The following is a 16,282-nucleotide window of genomic DNA, read 5'->3' as shown; positions in this document are numbered from 1 at the left end:
TATCTTAGATTGTATGTAACAAGTTTTGGCTTTCTAGCTCGTGTAGAAATGTCTTATCCTTTTGCAGGTACACCATATGTTCCCCATTTTGAGGGAGAGAAAGACACATTTTCTACTTTTCTAATAAAGTGTGTTTTGCATTACAAACATACCAAATTTCAAGCTTACAGGTGATGTGAAAGTGCTGTTAGTGTTTGTAATAGGCCCAAGAATGCATCGGCAAGCCTCAAAGTGCCTTTATAAGCAGTAGAGAGTTGAGCAAATTGCTCAGAGCTTCAGAGGAAATCCACAGCATCCAGTAGCAGAAGGATGCAATAATCAGATTCCTCCCTTTCCCATATTTGATAACGGTTTGCCAGTATAACATATCTATAAACATGAGCTCAGATGCTGAACAAATAACCAAAGGCAAAAAACCTAAGTACCAGACTTTTTCTTGCTAGGGGCAGTGTTAACTGGCTGTTCTATTACTGTCATTTGTAATTGTTCTTGCAGTTTCTTCATCTGTTCTTGCAATTTTCTCAACTCATCTAGGAGAGAAAAAGAATAAATTAGCATAAAAAAACCCAGCATGTCCTATTAAGCACAAGGTTAGCTAAACACTGTAGTTTTTAAGTCAGTGAGCACAATATGTAACAAAAAATAAAGAGGCAGAGGGAAGCTAAAGACATAAGGCAGGGGTCCCCATCCAGCCACCAGGGGTCCCCATCCAATCGCACCCCTTCTCTTTCCCCTGACTTCACCCCTTTCCCCCCAAAGCTGGTGATTTCCTGGCTTTTGGGCCCACCCACCACTGCAATGCAGCTCCTGACAGCTTCTCTGAAATCGAATTTGGTCTTGGGCTGAAGCAGGTTCAACACCCCTCCCACAAAGAAATGACAAATTCTGTGCCCCAAGCTTCCCCAAAGGGCCCTGATTTGATCTCACATCAGCCAGCTCCATTAACAATATTGATTTCTCTCTGGTCCCAACTTCTGCTATCCAAACAATATGAAATGCTTAAAGTATAATCACAAGCACGATCCTTTCCCTAGGTTGTATGGTTTGTGAACAAGACTGCACATATTCTGCCTAAGCTGTACAATGACGGAACCCAGGGTTGCTTTGAGTCTTGAGAATCTGAATTCTTACCCTGTCACCTGCCTTAAAATCAAAGCTTGCAGTAAGAAAGTGTAGTCTTTTGAAAGTAGAAAAGCCCAGAGCATGATTTAGAGGGCCTTCCCATGTACCAAGCACATACCTTCTGGGCTCTGAACAACTCTCACTCCATCACCCCTTGCAGAGCCTCACATCTCCTATTGTTTCTTCCACTGCCCCAATCCTGCCAGCTAAAAATCCACACAAACCAAGCCCCACATACATTTAAGATGCCACTTTCCAAATCCAAGGAAAATGCCAGCAGCAGGGGTGGCCAAGCCTGGATTTGATGATGCATCAAATCTCTTTGGATGACTTGATATGCTAATAACAAAAGCCTCACCTTTGTCAAGCTGGGTTATTTTAAACCAGGGGCCCTCCAGTTTTGGACGACAACTACTATCAGCCCCAGCCAGCATGGCCAAGGGTCAGGGACTGTGGGTGCTGTAGTCCAAAACATCTGGAGGGCACCAAGTCATCGACCCCCGTTTTAAACCATCAAAAATATTAAAATGCTTTAAGAAACCTTGCAGATTTTGATTGGCCTTCTCCTTTGCCTGATCAACAGCTAGAGGCTGAGGTGTTCCCTGTACAGTTGTTGCCTCGTCCTCCTCTTCTGTCAGGTCACCCACATCTCCAAACAACTCAGCCACATTTTCCTTGGGGTCACTGGATTCTCCCTCATCGGCCTCCACCTCCTCAGTGTAGGATTCATCATCTTCTGCATCAAAGAGCTCATCATACTCATCTGGATCTCCAGCGGCACCCGCATTAATTCCATTCTCTTCAGAAACGTGCTCTGCAGTTGCCTCATTTTCTTCTAAGAGGGAGGCTAACAGATCTAAGTTATCGTCATCTAGAAGAAAATGTACGAAAGAGTCAAACTCTCCAGTGTTCAAACGGCTAGTGCGAAAACCCCCACACAGTGCAAGGTATAGGCAAGCTTATTACAGGGGTAGGCAATGTGGTTCCCCCGAGCACCAATGGGCCCCCAGAGACCCTTCTTTGTGGTGCGCTACTTGTCCCACTGAAAAAAAGAAGAAGAATATAACACATTTTCTTACTAACAGATGGAATCACTTCAAGGCAGAGGGAGTGCCTCCAGCCACTGCCATGAATGCCCCTGGGCCACACATGGGGCTCAGAGATAATCTTAGGAAATTAAGTTGGCAAGTGGTTGCAGGGGTGATGCTTTCCTTTGTAGGGCCCAATTACCAAGACAAAAAGAAGGGGAAAGAGTGACAGTGCAGGAAGCTGCAGGTTCAAAGTAGTTGCTTTGCGTCCTGGAGATCAGACCCCACTTCTACAAGATCCCACTTGTACTCAGTCTTTTGGGCATGATACTTGTCATTTGTGACTAGCCATGCCTCCCATGGCAGCCATCTTGTGGTGGTGTCCAGGATAGCTTCTTAAATTGCCCAATGCGCCCACAGGTCCAAAAAGGTTGCCTATCCCTGGCCTATTAGAAAATAAACAATGCTTAATGTAGTTCCGGTATTCAAGCCAGCTCAGAAGTAACACTACTTGCTCTGAAAACATTTTATATAGGAATCTACAAAGTTCCGGTCTCTCAAGCTTCCCTACAGCTGTTTCTCTGGTTGCAAGGAGCCAGGCTGCCTCCAAGTCTACTGGCAAGGACCTTGATAAATATCCATCCTCTCTTGCTGATTGGCTTGTTCCGCTTTGCAGATGGAGCAGTGGCAACATTTTCAAGCCGGAGGCAGCTGATGCTATCAGGACCAATGCAGATGTAATACTGGCTCCTTTTAAAAAAAACCTCAAGCTTTACTGAATTTGAGAGGCGAAAAGCCCATACAAAGTTAATATAAACAACATTATCCCAACATATTAAGGCTTTTACCTAAACTCTTTTAATACAGTACAACTCGTGTCTGATTATATACTTGCCATTTAGACGCTACTGCAACAAAAGGACTGGATAGGTAGAGCTGCCCAGGTTGTGAAGTAAACCATCCTACTCGACAGGAAATCCTTGATTTTCACCTTGCGTAATCCCTTCAGTGGAAGACATGTTATGTCTTGCCTATGCGGAAAGGATAGCATTCTGCTGAAATGAAACACTGGAGAAGTTCCAGGCCATATGGCTGGCTTTTCATATAAGCTTGGCATTTCCCCAGTGCTTCGTGTCTGTAGAAGATCTCTCTTTTCCTTATTGGCAAGGTGCAGCCTGTCTTCCACCCAAGAGAGTTCAGAAGGTGCAACTGGATATCCAGATTAAGACAACCAAGGCAGTTCTACCTATCCAGACCATCCACCATTGCCTTAGTGTCCAAACGGCAATCACTAATTATTTTATTTTCAGAGAGCTTCAAAGAAAGCCTTTGATTAATTTGTTGTGGCGGTATCGCTACATGTGGTTACCCGTGGTTTGATTACATTTCAAACCACTGTTAAGACTTCTAAACACTCAAGTAAAAATTTTGAGGGGGTCAATGAATTCTTAAAAGTAGTTTTTGGGTCAACCAGAATCTTGAGCCTGGTTTCTCACGTCCATTTGAATCTTAAAATGATCCACAGAATCATCGACATGGCTTTAGGTAATGCTGGCTAACCTCGGCATAGCTCATCATGTCTGAAGTATATCAAGCAAAGCAAGAGATATCAGGTACTCCGAAAGCATAGGGAGCAAAGATTTTTTTTAAAATAATATGTTCTTTCATTTCAGGACACAAAATGAGAGCGCTTAAAACCTATTTATATTTATTAGTACAACTGAGCCCTTTCACATTCCAATAAATTGTATTCATATTGGACCTGGATTTCTTGAAACACAGGTGTAGGGATCAGTGTCATGAAAAACCTCCAAGAATGAGCCAACAAGATGTTTAGGACAGATAAGAGCACTGCCCCAAAAGAGGAATAAACGTGCATTTAAACTAGATTCTGCATTATACCCATGAACCATAACCAGACAATATAGTTGGACAAGACTGCCTTGTCCTGAAACCATCTGAATTACATTAGGAAGATATTCTTTATGGGAGATTTAAAAGAGGGAGAGAGAAGACAGCATTAATCAGAACGAAGAGGAAGTGAAGGACAAACAGAAAAGGAGAGTAAGAAGGGACAAGAAATTAGGTTCAGTCCAAAGTTTGACTGAACATGGCCAGTACTGATGAATATATAAAACAATGTCCTTCCCACCCAATTTAGTATATAGCTACTTAAATATAAAAAAATGTAAGGAAAATAAAAAGGATGGAGGGAGCAATCCTACCGGGATAGGTGGCCACCTCTGAACTTGGAGGCAACTGCCTATCCAATGCAGGGCAGGAGAAGCGCAGAGGGGATTGTCCCCTCCACGCTTCAGCTGCCCTGACTTTGCGGCTAGACAGCCAATTTTGGCTGTCTAGCTGTGGGAAGGCAGAGTGGGGGAAGCAGCTGCCGCATGACACATGGAATGTGTCATACCCGGCACTTCTGTCTTCCCTGTCCTGGAACACCTGCCGGAATGCCCCATTTTCTCCACTCTTCCGAGCGTGGGGCCATTCCAAGCTGCCTGCAAGGCAGTCTGGGAGCGGGGGAAGCGTGGGCTCCGAGGTCGGTTCCTGGAAACCGATGTACCCCATGGCCATCTAGCCGCTGACCAGTGGCCATAGGATTGCTCCCTAAGGGTGCAATCCTATGCACATTTAGACAGAGAAAAGGCCTACAACTCCCAGCATTCCCCAGCCGACTTGCTGGCTGGGGAATGCTGGGAGTTGTAGGCCTTTTCTCTGTCTAAACATGCATAGGATTGCGCCCTTAGCTAGGTATATTTAGACTGATAGATAGTTGATATGGAGAAAGTGGCTGTATTACACTGCTGTTATTCTAGTAGTTTAGCTATAAGACAGAGAGCATTTAAAGGCATATGTTAAAACTAAAGCAGGGGTGGGGAGAATGTTGATCTCCAGATGTTTGGGACTTCAACTCCAAGAAGCCCCTGCCTGCATGGCCAATGGTCAGGAAAGTTGGGAGTCAAAGTCCAAAATATCTGTAGATCCACTTTCGCCCCACCCCTGGCTATAGCATAGGGTGATAATGTAAGTTAGGCAAAACTAAGTTTGCTGATACAGTAACGAAGGAAGCCGAACAGCAACGTCTGATGCAAGAGAACCGGCCTCTTTCAGTACGGGAAAGATCAGCTGTTCAGCTCCAAGAGTCACCTTGCCTCAGAAGAGGAAAGCCCTTCAGGTCACAAGGGAGGGTAGTGTCACAACGGAGGGATTTTGCGGCGGCTGTTGGGCCTGTCGAGGTTTTCGTCCCACGTTGAGATTACAGAGGGCACGGAGGCATCTGGTGGAGTCATGTCGCCCAATGTATAAACCAGGAATTCCAAAAACATGAGTCCGCCATGGTGGACTCTCTCCACAAAACACGGTGCAAGACATACAGATAGAGTAGTACCAGTCATACAAAACAGGTAGTTGTATTTGGCGGCGTCAGATTTTTAAGTGTGGATTTTTAAAGAAAATAGCGCATCGTGGTTTTCTTTGTGGAAAGAGAAAGCCTTCAGCTACCACTGGGGGGCTTATCATCCATTTTTAGTCAGAGATTGGCCAAGAGGTACATGAAGAAGGTTACATTGTGTCTCCTTGGCTTGGATTTTAGTGTTGTTGACGCTCTCTCTTTGATCCCCAACTGCCTTAAGGACGACACTGAAAGTGTAGACTTGGATTCTATTTTTCTCCCCAAGTGAAGCACTGGAAATTCACAGTCCTTTCTGTTCTCAGCTGCAAGGCCACCAGAGGGGGAAATTGGGCCCTTTTTTCTATATATGTAACCCCTGATTCTGCTCTCCCTAGCCTCTTGTGAATTCAGTTTTTAGCATGTTTAATATAGCTATCTCAGTTCTCACTGCTGCAATGCCATCTTTCATTTCTTCAAAATCTGTAGGAAGGATCTTGAAACAGGCCATTTTAAGTTCTTGAAACTCACAGACAAAGATTATGTATCAGTATGAAGCACACATAACAAGAAATTCATGTCCGATGAATGGCAGAGAGTACCTGATGCTGCAGAATTGCTGAAGCTAAACGTGCGTAGGGACCTCATCAGTAACCTGAATGGCAGAGAACTGGAAGCCCCATATAAGAACAAAGTATAATAACTAAATTAAAAAAATAAATAAATCAAAACTCACCCTCCATATTTTGAGCAGCACCAGCAGATACTTCACAAAAGAATTCTTGTCTTCTAGAGAGACACAAGAGCAACAACGTAAACATGCAAGCGCTAAATAAATAAAATCAATTTCGGTGGCTTATCATAAAAAGTGTTGCACAACACAAGGTGACAAATCTTTTTAGTACAACATATTCCAGTAATCAAGTCCCCAGCGTTAGTTATCTGTTTACAGATAGCTAACAGAGCATAATGGCTGGCAGCATGAGCAAGAAGTCCTCTGTTTAAGTGTCGGCTCAACCACAAACTCAGCCTTTGGCTCTAAGCTGACGAGATGGCACAAGGCCTGTATGTTTAAATTAGAGCTGCCCCATTCATATGTAAAAGGGAGGATTTGAACAGCAAAAGGCATATGCAGGTGAGAGTGCAGAACTCCTGCCTGCCCTCTGAAAGGCACTTTCCGCCCAGTTGAATTCACTACTGGTAAGACGCTTGCTCCTTGGGAGGAAAGCTATGGCAAACCTAGAAAGCATAGTAAGAAGCAGAGACATCGCCTTGCCGACAAAGGTCCGTCTAATCAAAGCTATGGTTTTCCCTGTAGCAACGTATGGCTGTGAGAGCTGGACTATAAGGAAGGCTGAGCGCAGAAGAATCGATGTCTTTGAACTGTGGTGCTGGAGAAGACTGTTACGAGTCCCCTGGACTGCAAGGAGGTCAGATCAGTCAATCCGAAAGGAAATCAACCCTGAGTGCTCATTCGAAGGAGAGATGCTGAAGCTGAAATATTTTGGCCACCTAATGCGAAGAGAAAACTCTCTGGAAAAGACCCTGATGCTGGGAAAGACTGAAGGCAAAAGGAGAAGGGGACGGCAGAGGATGAGATGGCTGGATAGCATCACTGATGCAATGAATATGAACTTGAGCACACTCCGGGAGAGAGCGGAAGACAGCAAGGCCTGGCGTGCTATGGTCCACGAAGAGTCAGACACGACTGAACAACAACGATTGATGTCTGGCTGAGAGATGTTGGACTTCAACTCCCATCAGCCCCAGTCAAGGATGATGGCAGTTGTAGTCGAACAACATCTGGGGGGCCATACTTTCCCACTTCTGCTTTAGAAGACAGGCTACAGTGAGAGTAAGCTACAGGCAGGAGGAGAGGGTTTAACAACAGCATCCCTTCGTTATGAATACCTTTTGCTGTTAAAAATCAGACAACCCCCCCCACAACACTCACACTTTATATATGACTTGGGGCAGACCCAGTTTTTAAAGAAGGATGTAATGTACTGTTGTGACATTTTGCTTGAGCCTTAAACAAGCCACTGGTTATTATCCACATCTATAGGATTTTCACACTACATATTGCAATGCAACCTTCACCTAAATTGTAATTTAGGGTTGGGATGCCAATCAACTGAGGCATCTCCTGTGCTGCACTATAACCATTACAATACTTTTTAAAAAAATGACCGGTGTATTTTATAGTTGCTATGCATGTTTTCTTTGTTTACATTTTAAATAAATTTTGGAACTGTTTGGGATTTCCCTAACATTTCATCTCCTTAGGCTGGATCCAGACGTTAGTCATGCTTAAGGTAGCCCCATTGAACTCAACGGGGTAATGCCTAACAAGTCCCATTGATTTTGATGGGTGTAGTTTAAGCAGGACTAAGTCTGGATCCAACCCCTTGAATATTTTTCACATACAAATAATTTATTCCAATAGTTTAGAATTCAACGTCATTGTTTTATAGCAGTTCATTTGTCGAAAGATTAAAGTGATTAAAAACTATTTTAAAACTGGGATTAACTGCATCTCTAATGCAGTTCTAATAAATTAAAGCTCAGCTACCTGACCATTATTTGATAAAATTTGACTAGCCTAGCCTTAAAAAAATAATTATGAAATTGTCAAAAAAGGCGCTTTTCCTGCCAGCTGGACTTACTGCAGGGATTCACGCCTGGCTGCGAGAATGCTGACTGTAGAGCAGGGGTCTGGAACCTGCGGCCCTCCAGATGTTCCCATCAGCCAGCGGGTACAGCGCGGAGGCCACGCAAGGCAGGCACATGGGTCTTCAAGCACACAGTGCATGGGTCGAGGGATTCGGCTCCCATCAATAAGTCAGTTCCAGTGATCCGGAGGAAACTGACTCGCGTTAAGAAAGCCTGTCTACACGAGCAATATGGTATTGGAGGAGCCGTGGACATGCGCAAGATCACGACTTCCCTCTCGCGCGGAGAAAACTGCAACCGGCGCGTCTGTCCTTTCAGGGACGGTCAGCCACGGCCCCGCACGCGTTCACGGCCCCCGCACGACTCTGTTCACCCCACCCAAACAGTTCGCTGTCCTCGGCAGCGAGCAGCTGCTTCCCTCCCCCGCCACCTCGGTCTCTGGAAAGCCAGCCCGAGAGCCCCCAGACGTGCCAGCGCCGCTCCCGCAGGCCCCCCACACTTCGGCTCATTAGGATCGGCTCCCGTCTGTGGCAATCGGCGCTCGGACACCCCACTTTTCCGGCGTCGCCCGCGCTTTGCTGCAAGAAACACGTTTGCTGCAGAGATGCGTCCTGATCCACGCAAGGCACGCGCGTCTGGGAGCAAGAGCCCGCGGACGCGGCGGGACCGGATCTTCGCGCCGCCGTTCAGGATAAAGGATCCAAGGCGCGGGGTGGCTGCATTTAGGCGGGAAGCCTAGTCCTCCTTCCCCGCTGAACTCACCGGGGCCGGCTTCCGAGGAGACGTGCACCGGGTTGCGCTGGGAGCAGCCTCCCTTAGAAGCCCCTGCACCCTTTGCTGCACCGCCCCTTAGAAGCCCCTGCACCGTTTGCTGCACCGTCCCTTAGAAGCCCCTGCACCCTTTGCTGCACCGCCCCTGAGAAACCCCTGCACCCTTTGCTGCACCGTCCCTTAAAAACCCCTGCACCGTTTGCTGCACCGTCTCTTAAAACCCCCTGCACCCTTTGCTGCACCGCCCCTTAGAAACCCCTGCACCCTTTGCTGCACCGCCCCTTAGAAGCCCCTGCACCCTTTGCTGCACCGTCCCTTAGAAGCCCCTGCACCCTTTGCTGCACCGTCCCTTAAAAACCCCTGCACCGTTTGCTGCACCGCCCCTTAGAAGCCCCTGCACCCTTTGCTGCACCGCCCCTGAGAAACCCCTGCACCCTTTGCTGCACCGCCCCTTAGAAACCCCTGCACCGTTTGCTGCACCGTCCCTTAAAAACCCCTGCACCGTTTGCTGCACCGTCTCTTAAAACCCCCTGCACCCTTTGCTGCACCGCCCCTTAGAAACCCCTGCACCCTTTGCTGCACCGCCCCTTAGAAGCCCCTGCACCGTTTGCTGCACCGTCTCTTCCCCAGACCGGAGGCAACAGCAGAGCCTCGCTGATCAACCCCACCCCGAAGTAGCCGCCCTCGCCCCCCGGATCACGCCCCTGCAGCCCCCCGATTACGATTCTTCCCCTTCCCTTCCCCATGTATAATCCGCCCCTTCTTTCCAGGGGGAGCTGGAACTGCCTTACCTCCTATTTTCCTTCTTCCCTACAAAGACTCTCTCTCGGTCACCCGCCAAAATTCTGACCCGCCTTCGCCCCGCACGCAAGCCCGGAAACTAACCCCCCCCCCCCGTCGTCTTTTCCTATCTCTATGAAACTCCCGGGGCGGGCGGGAAAAGAAAAAGACACCCAGCGGAGACGCAATGCGCATGCTCGGAGGAGTTTTGTCGGCCGCTCTGCGGTCCACAGAACCATAGAGATAGGGAGGGTAGAGCCACGCTAAAGTTACCGGGATTCAGCGTTCTTTTCCGGGCGGAAGTGCCCTTGGGAAGCCAGAAAGTCATTGGCGCTTGCCGCTCCCCAAAGGGAAGGCAGGCGGGAAGGCAGGGGTTCCAGCTCTGTGCCCACGTGGCTGGCATTAACATTCAGTGACAAATCTTGATAAAATAGTGAAGAGCAGAGACATCACACTGACAACAAAGGTCCGCACAGTTCAAGCAATGGTCTTCCCCGTAGCAACCTGTGGCTGCCAGAGCTGGACCATAAGGAAGGCTGAGCGGAGGAAGATGGATGCTGTTGAACTGTGGTGCTGGAGGAAAATTCTGAGAGTGCCTTGGACTGCAAGAAGATCAAACCAGTCCACACTCCAGGAAAGAAAGCCAGACTGCTCACTTGAGGGAATGATGTTAAAGGCAAAACTGAAGTACTTTGGCCGCATCATGAGAAGATAGGACACCCTGGAGAAGATGCTGATGCTAGGGAAAGTGGAAGGCAAAAGGAAGAGGGGCCGACCAAGGGCAAGGCGGATGGATGATGTTCTGGAGGTGACGGACTCGACCTTGGGGGAGCTGGGGGTGGCGACGGATGGCAGGAGGCTCTGGCACGGGCTGGTCGAAGTAGTCACGAAGAGTCGGAAGCGACTGAACAAATAAACAACAACGAACATTCAAAGCCCTTAACAGCTTGGGGCCAGGTTATCTGAAGGATCGCCTCCTCCCATATGTGCCTGCCCGGACCTTAAGATCATCTTCAGAGGCTTTTCTCCGTGAGCCCCTGCCAAAGGAAGTGAGGCGGGTGGCTACTAGGAGGAGGGCCTTTTCTGCTGTGGCACCCCGGCTGTGGAATGAGCTCCCTAGTGAGGTTTGCCTGGCACCTACATTGTATTATTCCTGCATTGAGCAGGGGGGTGGACTCGATGGCCTTGTAGGCCCCTTCCAACCCTACTATTCTATGATTCTATTCTTTTGGTGAAGACCTTTTTATTTTCCCAGGCATTTTAGCATTTTAGCGCTTTAGACTTTTAGCTTTGCTGTTTTAAATCTGTATTTTAAATCCCTGCACTGCTGCTGGGTTTTATTCTGGTTTTATTCTGGTTGTATTGTTATATTGCGGTTTTAATATATATTTTGTATTGTTTTATTGTGTGCTTTTGGTTTTAATTTTTGTGAACTGCCCAGAGAGCTTCGGCTATTGGGCGGTATAGAAATGAAATAAATATTGCCTATTGGGGAGAATTGCTGTGAGAGGCATAGCACAGCCCTGCAGGGTAGTCCACTCAATGCTTCAGGTTTGGCTGAGGCTGATTTGGATTTCCAGCTATAACTCAAGCACAGGCGATAAGACCTCTTGCTCCGTTTGAACAATTAGTACATTACACAGAAACGTATCAGAAAGGATTTACTTTGTGAATATATAGAATATTAGTAGATGAAACTGGAGGATCTACTATGGGGCTAAAAGAAAAATGGGAGAAAATGCTTAATGATGAAGGAACTGGGCACTCTGGAGCAAAAAAACCTTTTAAGGGCACAATCCTATGCATGCTTAGGCAGAAAAAAGGTCCTGCATGGTTGGCTGGGGAATGCTGGGAGTTCTAGGACTTTTTTCTGTCTAAACATGCATAGGATTGCACCCTCAATCAGTTTCAGTCAAGATCAGGGAAAACTCACTCAAGGTGCTGCATTGTTGGTATTTAATACCATTAAAATACGCAGTGATACTAACCCTAACTGCTGGAGGGGTTGCAAAATGCTGGGAACATTCTACCATGTGTGGTGAGAACGTGAAGAATCCTCCGAGGGAGGTTTGGAGGATGGCAACAAGGGAGAGTGCCTTTTCAGTGGTGGCCGTCTGATTCTGGAATGCTTTCCCCAGCGAGGCACCTCGCACCAACATCGTCATCTTTTCTGTGGCAGGTTAAGCCTTTGCTTTATTCCCAGAAATTCAGGGGCAAATGATGGGTTGGTTTTTTTAATTGTTTATGGTGGTTACTGATGTTTTAGTTTGGGTGGTTGTATTTTAATGGATTAATTGTTGTAGTTGTTTTAAATGTTGTATATTTTAATTCTGTTATAAGTCACCTTGGGTCTTCTTGTTGAGGAAGGTGTCTAAGAAATTTAAATAGTAATAACTTACTATATGAATTCTAACATTATGTCCATATTATTCCAAAATAAAATGAAAGGCTGCCAAACTGTCATGCCTCCCTTGGACTCCTCTGAGGATGAAGGGGAATGGCAGGCTCCAGACCCAGGGGAAGGGACCAGCGCAGAAGGAGCCCAAGCCCCCTCACCTCCTGTGGAGGTTCCATGCCCAGCTGCAGCCCCCACAGAGGATTCGGAGGGCGAAATGCCGCCAACCCCCACAGAGCAAAGGAGGCTGCATGTAAGAGAACAATGTGCTGTCAGTTTAAGACAGAAAGGCTCTCAGAGGCAGGAGGACTGATTGGATGCAGCTGCTTAAAACAGGAAGCAGGCAGGAGCAAGGCTACTGGAGAACAATGTCATATCGCATGCCGGATCTCAGTCTTGACCCTGGACCTGACCCACAGCCTTGCTTGTGGTGCCTTGTGTTTTGGACTTCAGACTAGAACACGGACTTCTCTTTGTCACATCGCCTTGGATTTGACTGCCCTGGTAAAGTTTCCTGCTTTGGCCTCCTTTTCCCTCTCTCAGCCTTGGACAGGTTTACAACCCTGTTATCAGCCGGTGATTTATTGCTACCAGCTGTGATCAACTGGCAGGAGCTGACACAAACTTTCACAAATTTATTAATATTTATTTATTTATTGCATTTCTATACCACCCCATAGCCGAAGCTCTCTGGGCGGTTTACAAAGATTAGAAAACATTAAAATACAGTATACAAAATTTTAAAACCATTTATAATAGCTTTCAACTTTTCCACTATACCATGGACAATGGCAAATATTTTTTATATAACCATCCCTCTTCCACTGTTTTATACAACCAACCTTGTAGAGCAGACATCTTTAGATTTTTAATTATATGTAAGTAGCCTTCTGGCTGCTAAGGTTGTTCTTGATGTTAGTTCTACTTTTTATTCACGTCCTCCATTAATTTTACATGGCATGTTTGTATGTGTAGAGAGTATTTACATGGGGAAATCTCAAAACTTTAGATTTTCTTTCCTCAAAATCTGAAAATAGTACAACTAGGGCTGACCTGGAAAAAAAATCCCCCATTTTTGCTACCCCATTCACAAGTGACAAAAATTGGAATTTTGGAGGGTGGAGACAAAATAGGATAAAGGGAGGAAATACCAGTGGCAGGAGTAGAGATCTTCTTGCTACCAACCTTCTTCCCCTCATAATTCCCCTGAGAATGGTGCTAATTATTGATGTAGCAGCCACTGGAAAGAGCCCCATTACCCCACTAGCTGGGAATGATGGGAGTTGCAGTCCAACACATCTGGAGGGTATCAGGTTGTGGAAGGCTGTTCTAGAGCATCTTCTTTTCCAGAATTAGGATAAACATAAGCAATCCACCAAGGAACTCCAAAATAGGTGCAACATGTTAAACAGACTATCTTAGAACTGTCTTGATTAGGTATTCAAGATTCATTAGTTGTCTCCTCATTTGGTCTAAGATAATCTGTTTAGAATGCTGCACCTATTTTGGAGTTCCTTGGTAGATCACATATGTTCCATTCTAATTCTAGAAAAGGTGGGAGGTGCAGTCCAGTACATCCAGAAGGATCAGGCTGGGGAAGGCTGCTCTACAAAAAAAGAAAAAGGCGGCCCTAAGTTGTTTGTCATCAGTTTTCCACAACTCCACTGTCACCTCTCTGTATTTCATGTTTTCCATCCTGTCCACATGGTTTATCTGCTTTGAGAGAATGAGAATTTCACTCGCACTTTCTGCTTCCCTAAGGGAGGATGTGGCTTTTAAGGCTTGCAAGCCTTGGCTCACAATATCCTTGCTTTTTGGTGCTGGGTTGAAAACCGTATAGCCTCAACATTTTTTTTGGTAAATCAGAGGTTTTTCATTTATTCATTATTAAGAGCAGCTGCTTAAAGTATCCCCAAATCTCACACTCCCCTTTCTCTTGTGGAACATCTGACTGTGGCAGTATCCCGTACCATCACCTGGGAGAGTCGTGGTCTCTTTAGGTAAACTTATATGTCCAATTGCAAGCAAAAGCTTTTCTTCCTCCAGGCCGCTTCTGCCAGCTGCATGGAGGCATGATACGATGGCCAGGACACCTTTGCTCTCCCAGTCTCAAAAAAACTTTGACAATGGCAGTCACATGGAGTGGGAAGGAAGGCAGCAGCTAAGGGGTGGATGAGGAGCCCTGGATCTCATGGCTGACAAGCAAAGAAGAGAAAAGCAGGGGTGTAGGGCTTGTGGGTGTGGCAGAGAAAAGAAAGGTGCAGCCATTTTTGTAGCAGGATGGCCAATTCTTTTTTTCTTTTTTTTAAGCATGGGAGGGGAGAATACCATGAATTTGTAATGCCTGATGTAAGGAGAAATCAGACGAATCCACCTGGATGGTAGGGCTGGCAGGCAAGATTGGAGAAGCCTTCTTCTTAATTCTTGCAATTCCCTCTTGGGGCAGGCTAGCCGTGGATGGGGCCTTGGTTTTCATCTTTTGTCTTTTACCTCCCAGATGATGGGAAGTAAACCCCCCCCCCCAAAACCTGCCATCTCTGCCATCCTCCATCTTGTCTGTTTCAATGCTTGATGTTTACCACCTCAGCTATCAAAACTGTTTATGCGCCAGTGGCATCTGCACTGGTTCAAGCACTGGTCTTCTTTAAGCCCATAGTGGGGTTGGGAGGGCTTTCTGTTCAGGCCTGTTTGTCACTTGCCTTGGCACAAGCCCAGGAATTGCACTCCCTCATGCTCCATCTTTCATGGAGTTCTATAACTTCTCCTCTTGAGCTTTTAAAAATGCAAAATAGGCCCAGAAGTCGTTGCTCCCTCAGTGTCAACGGTGCCTTCTCTTCTTCCCTTGCTGTGGAGAAATGCCATTTTGTTATGTTTTAAGACTTTATGTGACCTCTGTGTGGCTATCATGGCCTAGCTTTGCTACTGTGTATAGAGCCTTAATGAACCTGAGCACGCTCCGGGAGAGAGCGCAGGACAGGAAGGCCTGGCGTGCCATGGTCCATGGGGTCACGAAGAGTCGGACACGACTGAACAACAGCAACGTAGAGCCTTAAACAGTTGTGGTGCCTTGGTTATGCTTAGCCTATGAAGGAAGGCTTGAGACCGTTTAAAACGTTTAGGCGGAGGAGACGTTACCTTTGTTTTGATTGGTCCGGTGGGCCAACAAAGACGATTGGCAGTTGGAAATTCCGTGGGGAACGTGATTGGTCAGGTTTTTTTTAAAGGGACAAGGAGGAGGCTGTTGGGGACAGTTGGAAGGCGGATGACAGAGAGTTGAGTTTACTGGTAGTGAGCTGAAGGGAGCAGTGCTCAGAGCTGGGATAAGTAAAAGCCAGTCTGAGAGAGAACTCCTGAAGGGGATCTGGAGTTGGTGGCTGTGGAGAGCAGGAGGCCAGGCTGTGGGTGAAGATACTTCAGGTGGGCAGCAGAGCCCGGCACCAGGGGGATTCAGCCCAAGGGTCGGCCAGAGGGAGCTTCATCAAATGATCCCTGATACAATATCATCATCCCAGAAGCTAGAGGCAGCAGGAGGCACTGAAGAAAAACGTCCTGGCTGTGAGAGCAATACGACAATGGAACCAATGACCCAGGGAGGCGGTGGGCTCTCCCACACTGGAGGCGTTCAAGACGAGGCTGGACAGCCATCTGTCGGGGATGCTGTGACTTGGATTCCTGCATTGAGCAGGGGGTCGGACTCGATGGCCTTGTAGGCCCTTCCAACCCCACTATTCTATGATTCTATGATTCTAAGATAGAGGAAGACTGCTCTCCATTCCTATTTGTGAGAGGTTAGCGGGGTGGAGTTGAGGGAATTTGGATCTGCGGGTGGTGGGGAAGCTATTGAGAGCTTATTAGCAGGGAAGAGACTGTATTGTCTCCTATATGGTTCCGGCCCAGCCTGTCTCAAGGAGCGCCTCCAGCAGCACCAGACAGGCTGCTTAACAAGATCAGCCTCGGATGGCCTTCTCTCTGTCCCATCAGCCAGGACAGCTAGACTGGTGGGGACGAGGGAGAGGGCCTTTTCTGTGGTGGCCCCCACTCTGTGGAATTCCCTCCCTAGGGAACTCCGCCATGACTCCTCTTTAATGAGCTTCCGTCGTGCATTAAAAACGTGGT

The 16,282-nt window shown here is 47.0% G+C and overlaps 1 protein-coding gene across 6 annotated transcripts in view; it reads right to left on the bottom strand.

Annotated features, from left to right (window-relative positions):
• MCM10 (minichromosome maintenance 10 replication initiation factor) overlaps positions 1 to 16,282 on the bottom strand; it is a 59,000-nt gene that overhangs the window by 31,684 nt on the left and 11,034 nt on the right. Inside the window, exons 1-4 of one of the 6 annotated variants that reach the window (XM_084811582.1) lie at positions 9,783 to 9,964; positions 6,284 to 6,336; positions 1,664 to 1,993; positions 426 to 530 (exon numbers count right to left, since the gene is read on the bottom strand). In XM_084811582.1, the coding sequence (XP_084667708.1) occupies positions 426 to 530; positions 1,664 to 1,993; positions 6,284 to 6,290 (442 nt within the window). In that variant the 5' untranslated portion in view covers positions 6,291 to 6,336; positions 9,783 to 9,964. Of the gene's footprint in view, positions 1 to 425; positions 531 to 1,663; positions 1,994 to 6,283; positions 6,337 to 8,213; positions 9,318 to 9,573; positions 9,631 to 9,782; positions 9,965 to 16,282 lie in introns of those variants that run through there. The other 5 variants (XM_084811587.1, XM_084811584.1, XM_084811583.1 and 2 more) reach the window with 5 other exon arrangements.

The sequence above is a fragment of the Heloderma suspectum genome, chromosome 7, assembly GCF_057233095.1.
Source record: "Heloderma suspectum isolate Gila_16-S chromosome 7, 16-S_ref, whole genome shotgun sequence".
NCBI classification, from domain to species: Eukaryota; Metazoa; Chordata; class Lepidosauria; order Squamata; family Helodermatidae; genus Heloderma; species Heloderma suspectum.
The sequence above is the reverse complement of the archived record's forward strand: the minus strand, read 5'-3'. Positions and strand labels throughout refer to the sequence as shown.